Raw genomic sequence first — 17415 nt, 5'->3', positions numbered from 1 at the left:
ACTAAGGCGTCACCCCTCATGTCGTCAGAAATCTCTCTCGTTCAATCGACACCTAGTTAAATTGTGCAAAATGTTTACAGCTGCTGAAGTTGCAGCCATTTTGGAAAGTAGTGAAGAAGATAATTGCGCTTCAGAGCCAGAGGCGTTTGATTCCTTTGATGAAGAATAAAAAATAAGAGATCGATGGCTAAATGCATGTTATTTTACAATACGGATATTGGAATGGATAGCTATGGTCATATTTAGGCACACTGTCTACTACTAGTTAGCTAAATGTTGCTTCAGTGGAAAATGTTTGATAGACAAAATTGACTGTCCATGAGTGCTTACTTTGTAAACTTTGTGTGAAAGTGTAGGTGAATACCATTCAGTATGGCTAAATAAATATCTAGAGTGTCATTTTAGACAATGTATTACACATACCTATGTGCTGCTTTACTCAAATGTATTTCAGTACTTTTGTAAACTTTTGGTAAACCTATTGCAACTAATGTTTTCAGAGGGCATATGAAACTTCTAAAATTGGACCTCAATTTCAGTTTTACGGGCCATATTTCTTTTTGCACTGAATCATGACCATCATGCTATAAGTAAGTACCTTTAAAGTAAATGTAAGAAAATTTGCAAAAACAGAGAATCCCTTGAGACATCAGTGGGTTAAAAGAAACCAAAACATGTCGCAACCAAAGGAAGATAACGTATATGGAATGGTTACTAACTGGCTCCACTGCCGATGGTGCGATGAAACAGCTGGGACATGCGGGGCCCGAGGGGCCCGAACAGATGAGGTGGGAGACCACGGGCTTCCAGGAGAGCTGCAGGGAGAAATGAACTTTTATTGCAAAGCAAAGAACAAGACAACCAGAGAGAAACATGCCAGAAAATTTAAACAACAGACCCTGACAACACAGGGTACAGTCTGCTGTAAGCCCGGCAATTAGTGAAGGCTCATAATTTACACAGTGGCTACAGCAGTTTCTACTAAAGCAACCATGTGAATGGTGGCTATACCTTGGAGTCTACCCATTTCAGAGTCGTCTGACTCACTCTCCCCAGAAGTGGTCATGCCTACAGCTCCTGCAACTGAGCTAGAAGCTGCAGAGATAAGACAGAAATTAAGTCAATTGTAAATTCCCATCAACAAATCACAGGTCAAGATGGTTGGGCCGGAGGGAATTTACTGCAAGTTATCTGGCTGTATCTATGAAAGAGGTGAGTTTGACATGTGAATGCATTTGCATGCGTTTGAGACTCCATCACTGCACGCTCCCGTACCTGAAGCTCCCTGGGGGGCCTCCTCTGTGCGCGCAGTTGATGAATTGGCACCATCCTGGTTGTTATCGGAGTCAGCCATTTTGTCCTGTCGGCGAGTATCGGCTGCCCCACGCTTTCCCAGGCCTGAGCCTCGCCGACTGACAACGACATATGAAAGAGTACTGAGCACCAACTATGATTACAGTATACAAATCTAATACTTGAGACAAAAAGCAGATTAAGCAGAAAGTGCCACCAACCTAGAGCTGTAGAGAATGCCTGTGGTAGATCTCTTTCTCTCACACATACCATGACATACCAAAGTAATGAAGCACTGACCTTGTGCTGGCGCAGGAGCCCGTGGTCTTCTGCCGTGTGCTCCTCCGAAAACTGGGGAGCTCTGCTGGGGGAGACTCACTACGTTTCTTACTGGACTTTCTCAAACCTAACACACACACACACACACACACACACACACACACACACAGGCTTCCTTAAACCTATATTTGCAAATACATAACCTTTGTAATATAAACCTATATTACAAATATTCACCTATTACTTTGTTACAAAATACTGAAAATACTTTGATATTCCAAAACACCTGCATTAAAGTTTTTGTTTTTCTCTTCAGTGCTATAGGAAACAAACGCCATTTGTAATATTATATTACAGGTTAGGCTATTTTTGGTTTTAGCTTTATTAAAAGTACTGGGGGAAAAAAAAAACAGAATAAAATAAATGTTCAGGTTACTGTACATTCACAGACTTGAGTAAGAAAAGTGCTCAAAACAGGCAAATTTAATATATGTAGAAAAAATTATCATATTCTGAGCAACACCATTGCTTTGTGGGTTTTCAAACACTGTACAGAATCTCTCAAGATTTTTGTATCCAGAGTCTTCTCAAACGTACTTCAGAAGTTAGTATATTTTAAGAATTCACTATGCAAAATAAGAGTTGCACTGAAGAGAAAACCCCATTTTAACTTGATGGGAAATACACTAATCCACTGGGCAAACATGTTACATTGGTACTTCTGCTGCCACTTCTAGCACATTTGTGACCATCATACATGGTGGATATTTAATGAACGAGAAAAAAAAACAAGGTCTTGCTGACCATAACTAAATGAAAGCATTTATTTTTGGCTTGGAGTTAAGAAACATGGCTGCACATGACTATGCTGGTTAATTTATTTTCCCTCAGCACATTCAACTGTATAAACTATAGCCCAAATCATTACAGCTGTAGGATATTTGGTACTTTTATTTCAAAACATTCACATCACCATCTGGCAGAACAAAACAACAAGGGATTTGGCCAATCAGTACCTTTTTTGGCTTTAATTAAAAATATTCCATTCTTGAGATGAATGTTTGTGTCTTTGTGCCCTATAAGCATTCGACAAGGTCCAAGAAATGACTATTAAGTATGCAATATTTTTTTGTTTTGTTTACCATTTACAAAGATTTTTCTAATAAATTGTTGCATTACATTTGCATAATTTAGCTTTTGCTAGTTGATTAAGAAGCAGCAATGTTGCAAGTTAAAGTTGTGACTGTCAGCATACTATTAGCCACACTACTGAATCAGCTCTGGAGCTTTCTACTTTAACCAGAGAGGGCATTTTAACTCACATGCAAGCAAACCAATCACAGACTGTTACCATGTTTGTTGGAAATTGATTCTGAACTGGTAGTACTACTACTTTAAAATGTAATAAATAAACAAAATAGATGCGTAATCCTTTAAATTTTTTTGACTATGTGCAGAAAGCACGTGAACAGCACAATTATAACAATGAGGTTTATACATTGCTCAAAAAAAATTAATGGAACACTTAAATCACACATCGGATTCTAACTACTGAAAGAGCCAAGATAAAAATCTTTAATATAAATTGTGCATCATTTTGTTCTCAACAAATTGCACTTCAATGACAATGGTCAATAGAAATTAAAATTATCAAGGACTGGAAGACTGGATTCAAAATCACAAGCTGACTGAATATGAATGAATTTTAATCACAGCACTTCAATGCAACTTAGTAGAGTGTATGGTCCCACTGTACTTTTATGCATGCAACGTCTGGGCCTGCTCTTGATGAGATAGCGGATAGTGTCCTGGAGGATCTCATCCCAGACATGGATCAGGGCACCAGTGAGTTCCTGCACAGTCTGGAAATTTCTCAACTGGATTCAAGTCTAGGGAACATGAGAGCCAGTCAATGGCATCAATGACCATCATCCAGGAACTGCCTACACACACTGGTCACGAGGCCGGGCACTGGCCTGTAGTTTAATACCGAAGAGAAAACCACAGCCCACTGCACCAGAATAAGATCTTGTCAATGGCTCTGAAGATTTCACCCCGACACCTAACAGTCAGGGTACCGCTGACAATCAAGGATATGCCTCTCCAGACCATTACTGAGACACCACTGAACAACTCGTGCTGGATGATGTTGCAGGCAGCATAACATTCACCACAGCATCTTCACTGTTTCATGCGTCACACTCATATCTGTGTAAACCTACTCTTATCTGTGAAAAGAACAAGGCACTAATGGCCTGCCAATTCAGGTGTTCTCTGGTGAATGCCAATGAAGTTGCACAATGCTGGGCTGTGTGTCCCACTAGATGATGTAGGGCCCTCATGCCACCCTCTGGAGACTGTTTGACATCTTGGTCAGAAACATGGACACCAGTAGCCTACTAAGAAACTAAAATAAATAAATAAATAAATAAAATTATTTGCATCAAAACTTCTTTTAATCCATATAACTATACCCACAATATCCCCAAGTTCCAATGTGGATACTAGGCTTGCCAACAACAAAAATGTAGGAGCATACAAAAACAATGTTATAGCGTGGTGGTAATGTACCACAACACAGGGTGCTCGTGCCTGACTCAGGAGGTCAAGCAGTCATTCTGCTGTTATTTTACAGAAGGTTACCAGGCACAATTTTACATTTTTGGATCTATGCAGTATGCATTATAGTAAATGAAATGAAGTAAGTTACCTACAATCATATTTCAAATGAATCAATGAACTGAATGAATTAACAAATACTGCTAGGGAATCACCTTTTGTACATTGGGGAAGTAATAAACTGCTGTTTTAGCCATTTTCAAAAACCTTTTCCTACGTTCATGTTGATGCCCAAGTGCACTGTAAAGGTTAGGTAAAGTAGCAAATTACTTAGTTTTACCTGGTTATATTTTGTGTGTGTAAACCAAACTATTTTGTGTTTGTCATATATACCAACAGTCACTTAGCCTCGCTACACCAGCTTCTTCAAAATAAATGTTTAATGACTCAAATGGATGTGCCACACATGCCCTTTCTAAAATACATTTGAATTATTACATTTTTTATTTACTTATTTGATTTTGCATTTCAGAAAATGTTTTATTCAAAACCAAGGATGTAATATATCACTTAAATACACTAAATTAGGTTTAGTTTGGATAGATGCTGTATGCTATATAAGAAAAAAAAAAGTTTTTTCTAAAATATAAAGTTCATTGTAATAGACCTGTCATATTCTCTTTTATACATTTACTATTATAAATAGTAAACAACAACCAATAACAACAACAACCACCACCACCCATTACTGCAGCCCTAGACATGCGCAAGTACTGCTAGCACGCACTTAGCATGCAACATTCCACTAGCATGCACTTAGCATGTAGAGTACATCAGATTGTCTCTTAGGGAGACATGCTCCACAGGATGAGATAGGGAAAGAACAGGTATGTCAAGTACTGGGCTTGATATTAAAGTGAATTTGCAATATGGGCTAAGTGTTTCTTACATCCCAACCTGAGCTCACCTACCATAATGCTTTGGCAGCACTCACATATGCTGACATGCAGTGATGGAATAAGCCATTAGCATGAATAGAGAAGAACACTGTTTTAATAACATAGTAATTTCTGAGTAAGAAACAAGGTTTACACCACACTCACCCTTGCTCACCTGAATCTCAATTGCAGTATTGAAGCGTGTATGACTACCTAACTTCATGGCCTAAGATCACAGATGACCTGGCACACCAGCCATTCAATGGCTACACCAACAACACTGCTGCAAATGTGGTCAGAAAAAACTAATTTGAGTGTAGCAGATTCAAAAACTAGCCTCCCTGTGGGCTTACAGGAGGAAAGTACAACAGGCTGTTTACTGATCTAGGAATGAATCACATCATCTATCCATTACATTGGTATAAATTCTCTTTTCAGCTCGCTTAGTAAGGCCTTTAGTGGCAATAGGCAAAACGTGGCAAAACATTGGAGTGAACAATGAAAATGTTATGTTATGTTATGTTATGTTATATATACACTAATGAATATGCCATTACAAAAAAATAGAATAGCAAGGCTACACTAATTCTGATGCAACAGTAAGACAAAAACCAACAAAAAGAATTAGGTACACTATGTGAACAGGTCTGTAGCTTAGCAAATGATCACTAAAATTAGTTACTTGACCACTTATGAAAACCACAGAGAAAGACTGCACACAAGCAAACAGACACAGAACCGCAGTGACAGCGTTTACATCAATTACAGTCACTAGTCAGTTCACCTGGGATGTTAACTAACTGGCTAAAGCTAGTTTCAAACAACTTCCAAAACACAGCCAACAGCTTTTTTTTTTTTGCTCTTTTATTTGCCTACAGGGGCCAGCAGGAGAAAAAGTGTTACGTTGGATAGTGCACATGCAGAAAGAGAGGCACACATAGACCAACAAAGACAAATACAGGCATGCACACACAAAGGCAGACACAAACGCAGACAGACCCACACATACAAAAACACAGACAAACAGGGACCCACACACAGAGGCATTTATATGTTTCCAGCATTTGGTATACGTCCTTGTCTAGAAATGCTACAGAAATGCTTTGTAGTCACTATCAAATACATACCCACATGTGAGAATAGATAGGACAATGTTAAGAATACCATCAGGCTAATGCCCTGGCCAGAGTCTAAATGGAAACAGTAAAAGTGTCGTCCAAAAAGTGCCCCCCCCCGTATGCATGTGTGTTTGAGACATATGAATCTCTAAGCACAGAAACACAGACACAGTGACTAAGGGAAAGAAAAAGAAAACATACTTGGTAAGGGTGCACACATTTACATCCAGATTAAACTACAATATTTCTTGGCCAGGGCAGGGGGTGGGTTGAGAAAGAGATTCCATTGATGACCTGGTGAATCATCCCACAGCCATATCCAGCTCCGAGCCTGGTGGCCTGCCCCCAACCCCCCTGCAGCTGGTTGAACCCCTATTCCAGGCTGAGAACTGTCTTAGTTTATGGCACCACACCCTTTCTGCCATCATCCCAAATTACTCCCCAATCAAAAAGCAGTTCAACTTAGCTCAGTATGGACCAATTCTTACCCAATTCTGACCTAATAACACAATGTACACAGAACCAAAGGGGTCCGGACACAAAATAAAAGCAGAGGGCATGCTGTACACGTGCATTTCATTCCTATTCTAGTTCCTGATCAGCCATCGGTGCCACAAAAATAAGGCAGCACACTGCATGTGCCCTGTAAAGTCTGACACCCCAGTGCAATCATGCCCAAAGCTCTCATTTATAGTTTTGCAGTTCAGCACCACTGTTGATTCAAGTTCCCATAAGTCTATACATGCCTATGTTCTGACCTACCTGAGCTTTTAGAGTCTCCAAATTTCTGCTAGCCTCACCTGCCTGGCTGTGTATCAACAGTAAAATACTGTGCTACCTCCGCACTCATCCAGTGAGAGTACCGACCCATAAGCTACTGTAGCAGCAGCAGCTAGTGAGTATTTTTAGCCCAGCATACTGGCACCAAGTTGGGCTGAAATTCGAGCTAGTTCCCTTGGCCCGATGAGAGCCCACCACCAGGACCAAGTCACAGAGAGGAATGGATGTGAGCCCGTTAGAAATCGTTTATCAGGGGATGATGGGTGACTTGGATTTGAGAACAGGCCAGGACTGCCTAAACTCTGCTAGGCACTTCAAAGAAGAGCACATGACCAGTGTGGAAGGATTAGTTATGCTTTATATGATATAATATTAAATTATGCACAGCCAGACTGTTCACTTGCTGATGGGGGGAATTGCTGAATGAATGTGAGAGTATTCATGCAAACTGAGTTTATCATAAATCTACACTTACAATCTGAGTCTATAATATGTAGTGTGTGCATGCATGTGTGAAGTGTCTTTGCTTTTGCAGACATGTGTAGAGTTAGCAAAATCTTGCAGTCTACACAAGGTGTCCAGTCCTAGTCTCAGATGGAATCCAGAGCTCTAGCAATACTAGAGCTACAACAGTATACCTCTCCATATCTTGCATACAAAAAGTTTATCTGCCATACCATAACTGCCTAGATAAAGAGAAACTTGCCGACTTGGCAGTTGGGATTCAGTCCTCCTATCTTATAGCCAAAACAGAGAGCATCTTGTGTTGCTATCCTCTCTCATGCAGCATGACTCCAACAAAGAGGCAAAAGTGAAAGAAAAAAGATATAATCAAATGTAATCAAAAGTAAAAGCAAATAAAAAATCCCAAGGGATATATTTTGTGCCTGCTGCCTCAAACCATCTTCTCTGTGTGGGTGACTCACTTGCAAGCTTGGCCTGTAGTCCCGATGGTCCAGGCTTAGACGAGCTCTCGGGCTTGGAAGATCCAGGCAAAGACAATCTGGGCTTTGGCAGGTTCACTTTGGAGTTGAAGCGGGATGTCCACTCAAATTTGGAGGATCCACTGGCTTTGGCCTGCTCCTTATCACGGCTGCTCCTACGGGGGGAGGGCGAAGAGGCAGAGCGAGAGCGACGGGCCTTGCTCTGGTCCTTACCCTGCTTCAGCCGAGCGCCCTGTGGCGGGGCACAGCTGTTCACACCTGCAGCTGTTGAAGACGACGAGGAAGAAGAGGAGGAGGAGGAAGAAGCTGAGGAAGAAGAGGAATCAGTCACGGTGCCACACCCAGCTTTGGCTGACGCAGCCGATTTGGACGCCAGCTTGGTGGGTTTGGCTGGCCGGCCGCCCTCGCTGCGGGGTGGCAGAAGGCCCGCCGCTCTGCTGGAGCTAGGGAGGGACGAGGAAGAGGAGGAGGATGAAGTGTCTGCCTTCTTGCGTTTGTGGGAGGAGGCGGCAGAGACCCCACTGGGGCCGGGACAGGGGCCGCTCTTCCTGCTCAGGACCCTGCTTGGAGGGGCAGGGGGCTCGGCAGCTAAGCGTCTCTTTTTGGATTTGGTGCTGTGCGGACGCTTGGGCTCTGGGGTTCCAGGCACAGGCGTCTCAGAGGTGCTGGCTCTCTCCAGAGGATGGGGGCCAGGCAGGGCTTTGGGCCGCTTGGCTGGGCTTGGTGAGTAGGTGCTGTTGTGCTCAGGGGCAGAACTGCGTTTGAGAGCGTGGCTGCTGCTGCCGCCTTCACGCTGCTCCTGCTGACCTGAACTCCCTGCTGCCTCTGAAGTCAGAGCTGAATCTGACGCTGAGTGGGTTCCCACAGATAGAGAGAGACTGCTTCTGCACACCACCCAGACAGAGAGAAATACAGAGACAGACAGAGAAAAAAGGGCAAAGGAGGTGAAACACCCACACAAGAATGAATACAGTAGGAAAAAAACAAAAAAAAACAAAACAACAACAACATGCAGACCAGAAAGAATGGGTGAGAAAAAAAAAGTGAGGAAGAAAAATATTACTACATACAATAATATAGTAAGAAAGCAGAACAAAGACACCAAGATCTTAGACAAAGCTATGTATAGGGCGTTTTCACATAATACATTTGCTTTTCTAGTACAGCTAGAGTGTCATTATTGCCAGTTTATGATTACAATGTACAGGACTCAGGTCTACAGCAAGTACCAGATTAGCCAATGATCAAACTAAACTTAATTACTTAAGAACAGATCGTGTCACAAAATGGTCTCTAAATGAATGCAACCTTTTATATGTGAAAGTGCTCGATGTGTTGGCAATGAGCAGACCAAACCAGCACAATACTCTTGATTTTCATTCTCAATCCACCAAACCCACATGCAGTACATTAAAACAGGGAGCAAGTTTGTACCATGCTTTGCACACAAACATTCACAAAAGGAGTGCAGCTAAATCATAACACTCTGTCCATATTCTAATACACCCTCTTAAACCTCCTCCCCCACCCCACAACACACACACCCCAAGTCCAGCAGAGAATTAGTAGTACCTTTGGGAGGTGTGGCCACAGACAGAGCCAACAGCTGAGCTGGGTGGGGCTTTGGAAGCTTTAGTAAATTATCTACTTTCAGGAGGGGATTTTGCGTTTTTTTTTGGGTTTTTTTTGGCGTGCTCTGACTGCAACCTGAAGAGGTTGGAAATTATAGAGCGAATGTATGTGGGATGGGAAATAACAGTAAAACCTTAGTTTCAATTCTACTTATACCCTCAGAAATACCAACCCATCAGGCTTATTAATGACTACAACAGAAAATGTGAACTGTAATAAGTTTGTACAGCTGTAAAGTCTTTAATCATAATTTTAAATGTTTATCCATGCAAGAAAGTAAAACAACAACAACAAACAAAAAACAAAACAGCCTTATTTACTATCTTGCAAATGCATGCACACACATGCACACATCCACAGAAAGCAGCACTCTTTCTACAACACACAGTATGCATTGTGAATGCACTGACCTTCCTGTGAGTATATGGTCTAGTGGCTGGGCCGCGGCTGTGTTCCTCTGTGAACGGCGCAGTGACCCCCCTGGATTGGAATTAGGCCGGTTGGACATTGGCACCTCTCTCCTGAAGGGACATACCCTTTCTAGACACTACCATTCACTAAGGGAGAGAGACAGGCAGGCAGGCAGGCAGACAGTCAAGAAGGCAGTGTGAACATGAGAGAGTCAACAAATTTGCCATAACATTTGTTTAGTTCAAATGTTCTTGTGGCTCCAGGTGAGGGATTAGTTATCACTAATTCTTTCAATTAAATTTGACTCACATTAGTGCTGGGCAATAAAATGATCTTGAAACAGAATCGCAATACAATATGTTGACAACGTTGACAGCATTTAACATTTTAATTCAATAAAATATAGATATGCTACCGGTGCTAAAGAACTTTCTCAAAACTAGGAAAAGTGGAACCAGTGGCATAAAAGCAATAATAGTGCCATAAAAGCAAACATAAAATGCGAACACTTGATATCCTCCAAAGGAAAATGTTGACAAAAGTTACCACAGCATCAGTTATATGCAAGTGCTTTGCATATCTGAAAAGTGATGAGGCATAGATTAAGACATCCTGCTAAATATGTTGTTGGTCTGGGCAAATCAAGACAGGAAACAACTCGCATTTTTCATTACCTGAAGGGTGAATCCCAGAAACCACAGCGACAAGCCCACATTTTAGCATTGCTAGTGAGGGTTTACCAAAACAACAATAAATCATATTGTCTTTTGCAGCCATTACTCCATATGAAAAGCAATTAAAAAGGAGCAAGGATATAACAAGCAGTATTAATGATGTGACAAACTCATATGTAGCATAATGACTAGATTACAGTGGTTACATTTTGCACTTTTTACACAGATTTCTACCTTTAAAATATTTGAGATGTAAAACCAGGACATAATTAATATTACTTTATTTTGTTAAAATAGAGATTTTGTTAAGGCAGATAAAGCATGTTTGCACAGGTAAATGCTTACATTATTCTACTTTTGCAAATATTCTAAAGTTTAACTATTGAACCCTATGGTTTCCTTCAGTCATACTCTTCAGGATACTCTTCAAACTGGCAACATTATCAAATAATATACTGTAATACATCAATACTGAAAAAAAATCCAGGGGAGAAAAAAAAAAGTGTTATCATATTTTTGCCATATTGCACAGCCCTAATTCATGACATAGCCCATGTGAATCATATGCTTACTAAAGGAAATATTGGTCTTGCTGTTTCCCCAATTAAACTCCAAAGGGGACACATTCTTGTTGGAGGTTCTGCAGATATGTTTTGTATAGCATGCTGTGACATTTTAAGATGCATATTTACATGAGAATGAGCTAGTTTCCATCCTCTTATGGATGGTTTTGAACTAAGGTACCATTAAAAAATGTAAAAATCTGAAACGTACAAGTATGTTTTACGGCTGAAAGGGAATGCACACTTGTAAAGACAACACTAGGCAAGCTGTAAACACTGCCACCAGGTCTTCTTAGTGACTAAAGCAGTATTTACAACACTCGTCACTGAGGTGGAGGCAAAGTTGAAAAAGCATGGCAAACAGAACAGGTTGGGTCCAAGCTTGCTTGATTACTGACCACGATCTTTATATACCTACCTTTTGACTAGCTTACTAAACCTGACCATCTTACTCAACAATTACAGTTAAATATCTCTTTCCATTCTACAGCTTTTTGTATGAAGTCTCAATAGCCCTTATTACTGAGCCACTCCAACCTTTGCCCCTCAACCAATCCATGATCAATTCCACATACACAACTATCCTGTTCTCCGTTTCCAAGTTTAAGAAGTCAAATTCCACAAATTAATGCTCTAAAGCACCCACTCAATCAGGATGACACTAAGGTGCCTCAATGAGTTTCTCATATATTGTGCCATGGCACATACAAAGCAGATCAATAGTATGATGGTTGACGAGCGTTGACTGGGGGAGGGGGGTATTTGATCCTCATATGATATAGTCAATAGCCCAATGAAGGATATAGCTTCCAAAAAAAGGACTCGACAAGATTTATACATGAGGGTGGCAATAAAAAAAAGCGCAAAGAAAAACAGAAACAGCCCTCCCCAATCTTCGAAACAGGAGCCCTCTGGTAGCATTGGTGTCTACTATACCAAATCCAATCTGGTTCACAATTCACTTTCTTTTAGTCATAATCTTTTCCTTAGTATATCCTTTACTGATGCTGGCGGAAAATGTACAAGGACAGATCTACATCTAACACAATGAGACAAAATAAGCACCTTTCACCAGGAAGAGAATATCCTCACTAGGAACATCAAAGAGCCAAAGAACTACAGCCAAAGAACTACAGTTCAAAAAACCACAAAGCCTGCTCTGCAGAGGGCAGTGAGGTTTGCCAAATGAATCATGTCAGCACTGCCAAATTTCTATAAAAGCCAGTGAAGAACCACATCATAAAAGTTCTCAAAGGTTCCCATAAACCCAACAATAGTATGCCTCAATGGCTACAATCTGGAAAGTGTCTCTGCAAGATCTCACCCTCCACCTCCCATGCACAACTGTGTACATACACACAAATCTGAATCACATGTGTCACATAAGGCACACTTTGCTTCTCTAAGGACACCCAAGAGTTCTGACAGAGTGCAGACTTCTATATTTAGATAGACCTAAATCTTAATCTATAATTATTAGTTGTTATCTTAAAGAGAGCAAAACAGAACCCCAACACCATAAAACTGAAAAAACAGTAATAACAATACATATCCTTGACATTGTAATGGTCTTGTAAGGTTGGCAAGCTCATAATCAGGGAAGAGATTAATCGACATTAAGAACATCTGCCAAATGAATTATTCAGATTGACACCGATATAAGCAATATATATCTGATTTCCCTTAAATCTACCCTGCCAAAGTAATCAATTTTTAAAAATAGGTCAAATGGAATCCCAACACTTTCACTACCAATTTGAAGTACATTTTTAAGGAATAAACAAAACCTCTGCCAAATATTCCACAAGACCCTGACAGAGATGGTGTCATGTTTTGGTGAAAAGGTTTTATGCATGCTCTGAAGTATCAATTTGATTATTGTGCATGTAAACAAACACATTACTGCAAGTACTTTGAAAATCCTGTCAACACATATTTTAATGTCCCCTTCTCTAAGCAAAAATAACAGTAACCATGACCTATCATTTTGTCTATGACTAGATTTTCTTTATAATAAATATTTGAGATGTTTACCCTACACACAGCACTTTTTACCACTAATAAACTTAGTAGTAAACCTAAACTTCATGATCATTATTAAAATATTTTTGATAGCACACCCACCAGATATTTCACTCATTTATTCTTACATGTTTTATGACAAATGCAGGATGAAATGCACAATATGAATACACAAAGCCAGAGACAATGCTGAGAGCTCTGCATACAACATACTGATTCGAGTTGCTTAAGAGGAGAAACAAACATGTAGGCATACATGTTAAATATTGTCAAGAAATGTCAAATGTTGTAAGTAAATAAATGTGAATGTTAATGAATGTGAATACCTTCTCAAACAATGCTCCTTCAGCATATTCTATTATATTCACTGAAAAAATGTTTATAGCAAACTTGGCACCAGGAAACCAATGCTTTAACTTGTACATCTACAGCATGATTACAATACACTGGTGTTGAGTAATATCATGAATAGACGCCAGTGCTGTTTTCAATCAATCAGTATTACTCCTAAACTTCAAATGGTTGGTGAGGTTACAAGAAAGATGGCAATGTTGGATAAACTTTTCAGGTACAGACAGTAAAGGCATATGGGGAGTAGGCAGACAAGCTCTCTTTTTAAAAGTATATTATACATGTATTTTGAATGAACAAGTTTGGTTATTCTTCCTGGTTCTATACTGCCAGTATTGGTGTTGTGTATGCTCTCCAATTTAGCAGCCACTGCCCAATTAGAGATCTGCCCATCACCCTGTGTGCCTGAAAAGGAAGCAGAAGATTGTGGGAACTTACCAGCCGTGTGCAAATGCCCCAACCGGCAGCCTAGGATGAAAATTGGTGGTGATGAGGAGAAATGGGAAGGGAACAAGAAAATAAGTGAAAATACCTTCTGTTGATCATACATTGTAATTTGGTAATGGTGGTACAAAAACCTTCAGAAAGCAGCTTAATTACACAAACGATTGATGTGGCAGCCATTTTGCTTTTATAATAAGACAGAAATCATTACCAAATGCAATTCCCTGGCTCAGGAGAATCTAAATGCTTATAGGAATGTTACTGGACTCAAGAAAATTCAAAGACATTACACAGTAATCTATAAGGGTACCTCTTTAAAAGAGCTAATCCACCAAAAAAGACACAAAAGAAAAACCAAATGGTAGAAGTAATAGGCCGTACTAAGATGCAAGTTAAATGAGCAAAAGGTTCCCTCTTAAAACGTCAAGAAAATGTGTACTGTTTAAATGTGAAATCCATTCAATGTTTCACATCTCCTGAAATTTTAGCTTGGAAGAAGTCTTTTTTTAAACCAGTTTTCCCACACACATGGTTTAGCTTCAGGGCTAGTCATGTGACAAGCAGTGAGCCACTAATATGACGTGGTGAGCAAACTGGCCAACAAGACAGCAAAGTGTGACATTTCTACTTTAAAGCAAATTAAAATTACTTAAATTTTACATTACTACATTTGGGTTAAGTTGCACTTACAATAATCAATGTCAACTGAAAAGCACTGTGTTGAATTGACAATTGACTGCATAAGAACACTCAATCTGTATCTAGATTTTTAACGTTTACGTTATCAAACTTGGGATTGGTTGCATTGCTGATTATTTACAAAATTTAAAGTGCATTACATTTGTGTAAATTGTGTGTTCACCTCAAACAGTGATCTCTTTTGTATTTTCTCATGTTGGCTTGTGCAATGATGTTTTACCCTTTTGGTAAATTGAGAATACCAAAGTGCTAATCCTTTCAAATCACATGTGAACATATTCAGAATGTAGGCTTCCTTCTTTAAAAAGAGATCCTTATTTAGATGAACATAGACTAAAACAGCAAGATCTCTTATGAACAGTCAACTGTCATCCTCACCCTACCCTCCAATTAAGTAAAAATGTTATTAAATCTGAGATACAAAGAGTGAATTATTCCAAAATGCAACCAGCTAGCTATTTCAGTATCACACTTGTACAAAACGTAGGAGTAATTTAGTTAGAGAATTTAACAGAGATGTTAAATGAGCTAATAAACGATAACGAGAAACCGAAGAATTTAAAAACTCCTTATGTCGTTCCTGAATATTAGGTTATATCATGCAAATAGTTTAAACTTATACTTACGTATACTGAAAATGTTCACGTGAAAATACGACATAATTATCAAGGCCATGTTCGGGCCTGTACGATTATTGTAGTCTGTTTTTTTTAAACTAGATTTTAATTCAATGTATTTATCACTTAAAAAATGTAACAATGACGGAATGATGAATTTAACGTTCCTAATTATTTTGGCTGCAATGTTTACCTTGCCATATCTGACCAAGTTTATTTTCTTACTCAAGAGGCCCAATCTGACGTATTACGCTAGTTAGCATGCCAGCACCACTGGTCTCAGTTTGACACATGGATAAGATCATATTAAATATGTAATAACTAAATTTGAGGCCTTGTTTCCTAAACAATAAACACCTGTACTGGGAGCAGAAAATCCACCACTGCAACACAAACTAACTTAAACGAGACACAGATGCATAGCTAGCTAGATAGCAAACTAGCTCTGCTTCCCCAACAATTGACAATTATGACTCCCTATGTAATTTAGACAAATATTCCATGTAGAAACGCCAAAAGTCTTTCACAAAACAAATACCACTGATATATTGTCTTGTCCGGCGTTACTATACAATACGATTTTTCATGATTAGCATTACTGTAGCTAGCCACATTCTATTCTAGCAAACCAGTTGGCTAGCTAACGTTAACTATCCATAAGGCTACTTCCAGTTGGCTAGCTAAACTAGCTTGTTATCTGTCCTTTTTTACGGCAGAATCTCTTGCGGCCTTAAAATTTAGGATAACGTACATAAATACAAACTTGGTCATCGATCAACGGCACAGTAGCGACTTTCTTTTTCCTAATTTAAGCTTAGAACGTCTAACTGCACAACACTGCAATACTTAGAAATACATTGTCGCAAATAGCGTGAAAATAAACGTACCGTTCTTGAAGAGGTCGGCCTACTGCATGTGGTTTAAGCAGGCTAAACTAATATTAACTAGAAAGACACTTGACGTGTGTGAGCAAGATCAGGTCAAAATGACTAGCTAGCTAAGTAAACAGACGGGTTTTGATGCGATGACCATTTTAGTGAACTGACTAGCTAGCTGGCTTAGCTAACTAGCAATACAGTTCTAGCTATGACAAAGTTGGCGTTGATAATTACTAAATTACTATTCGACTTTTGCCAGGCAAGACAACTAATTGTGATTAATATAAAGTTATTTTTGTTACTACAAATAAGAGAAACATTTTAATCCCATCGGCCAAGCTAACTGAAATAAGACTAACGTTAGCTAGCTAGATGTGACCTTATTAGCTAGCTAGCGTGTCGTTAGGCATTCACAAGAAACCACACTGCATTAACTTGCTGCTTACCAAGCTACCGGGTTAGCCATAGAGATAGCTAGCTTCCCTGAAAAACTAACATTACTTATGTGCGACATGTTTGTTCTACTTTTGGGAAGAGTGTGTAATTCACCTCGAAATCTTACCCACGTTGTCAAGAAATCATTCAAGTAGTTTATTGTGTCTACCAAAGAAATCGTAATGGCCTCTGAACCTTCTTCACTGCTTGCATCACAGACACAAAAAACAGGAAAGCAGGAACAGGACTCGAGAGATGACAATTGGAAACCATATTTTTTCCGCGAACCGGTCCCTGTTTTTCGTCATATTATTCGGCAACTAATACATAAAGCGAAACTTTAAGCCACAGTCAAGGACAGTACTAAATCTGCTGTTGAATTTAGTTATTACCTATTTGTTCCAGTGTTGTAGTTGCTGTTACACACTGCAGCAGCTCCACTATCTCAGCAAGCTAGGCTACCTTCATCAGCTGAGAGACCTGCATCTGCAAAGTAGCTCCGCTCAAGACCGGTCCATTCTTCCGCTAGGAACTACTTTGGTATAAAAGAATATTGTGTGAATGGTTAGATGAAATGGGAATTAATATAAAAGCTTTATAACGTGTAGAAATAGCAAAAATGTTAATCTGTACATCATTTATGCGTATAAAATTGTATATAGCTTTTGTTTATACAAATCCCTTATCAAATATCACTCCGCTGGGTCGTGACCCTCTAATCTTAAAAAAAAATATCATGACTTCTTGATTTTTGCCAAATAGAGCTAAATTTAGAATT

The 17415-nt window shown here is 39.5% G+C and overlaps 1 protein-coding gene across 4 annotated transcripts in view; it reads right to left on the bottom strand.

The window, feature by feature from the left end:
- The window catches only part of trip12 (thyroid hormone receptor interactor 12), a 39760-nt gene extending 22643 nt beyond the window's left edge, over positions 1 to 17117 (bottom strand). Inside the window, exons 1-9 of one of the 4 annotated variants that reach the window (XM_027026375.2) lie at positions 17030 to 17044; positions 16752 to 16840; positions 14003 to 14032; positions 9954 to 10100; positions 7894 to 8795; positions 1594 to 1699; positions 1276 to 1412; positions 1012 to 1095; positions 720 to 815 (exon numbers count right to left, since the gene is read on the bottom strand). In XM_027026375.2, the coding sequence (XP_026882176.2) occupies positions 720 to 815; positions 1012 to 1095; positions 1276 to 1412; positions 1594 to 1699; positions 7894 to 8795; positions 9954 to 10051 (1423 nt within the window). In that variant the 5' untranslated portion in view covers positions 10052 to 10100; positions 14003 to 14032; positions 16752 to 16840; positions 17030 to 17044. Of the gene's footprint in view, positions 1 to 719; positions 816 to 1011; positions 1096 to 1275; positions 1413 to 1593; positions 1700 to 7893; positions 8796 to 9953; positions 10101 to 14002; positions 14033 to 16211; positions 16468 to 16751; positions 16841 to 17029 lie in introns of those variants that run through there. The other 3 variants (XM_027026373.2, XM_027026376.2, XM_027026377.2) reach the window with 3 other exon arrangements.
- Positions 17118 to 17415: the final 298 nt, after the last annotated feature.

Source organism: Electrophorus electricus, chromosome 4 (assembly GCF_013358815.1).
Source record: "Electrophorus electricus isolate fEleEle1 chromosome 4, fEleEle1.pri, whole genome shotgun sequence".
NCBI lineage: Eukaryota > Metazoa > Chordata > Actinopteri > Gymnotiformes > Gymnotidae > Electrophorus > Electrophorus electricus.
The sequence above is the reverse complement of the archived record's forward strand: the minus strand, read 5'-3'. Positions and strand labels throughout refer to the sequence as shown.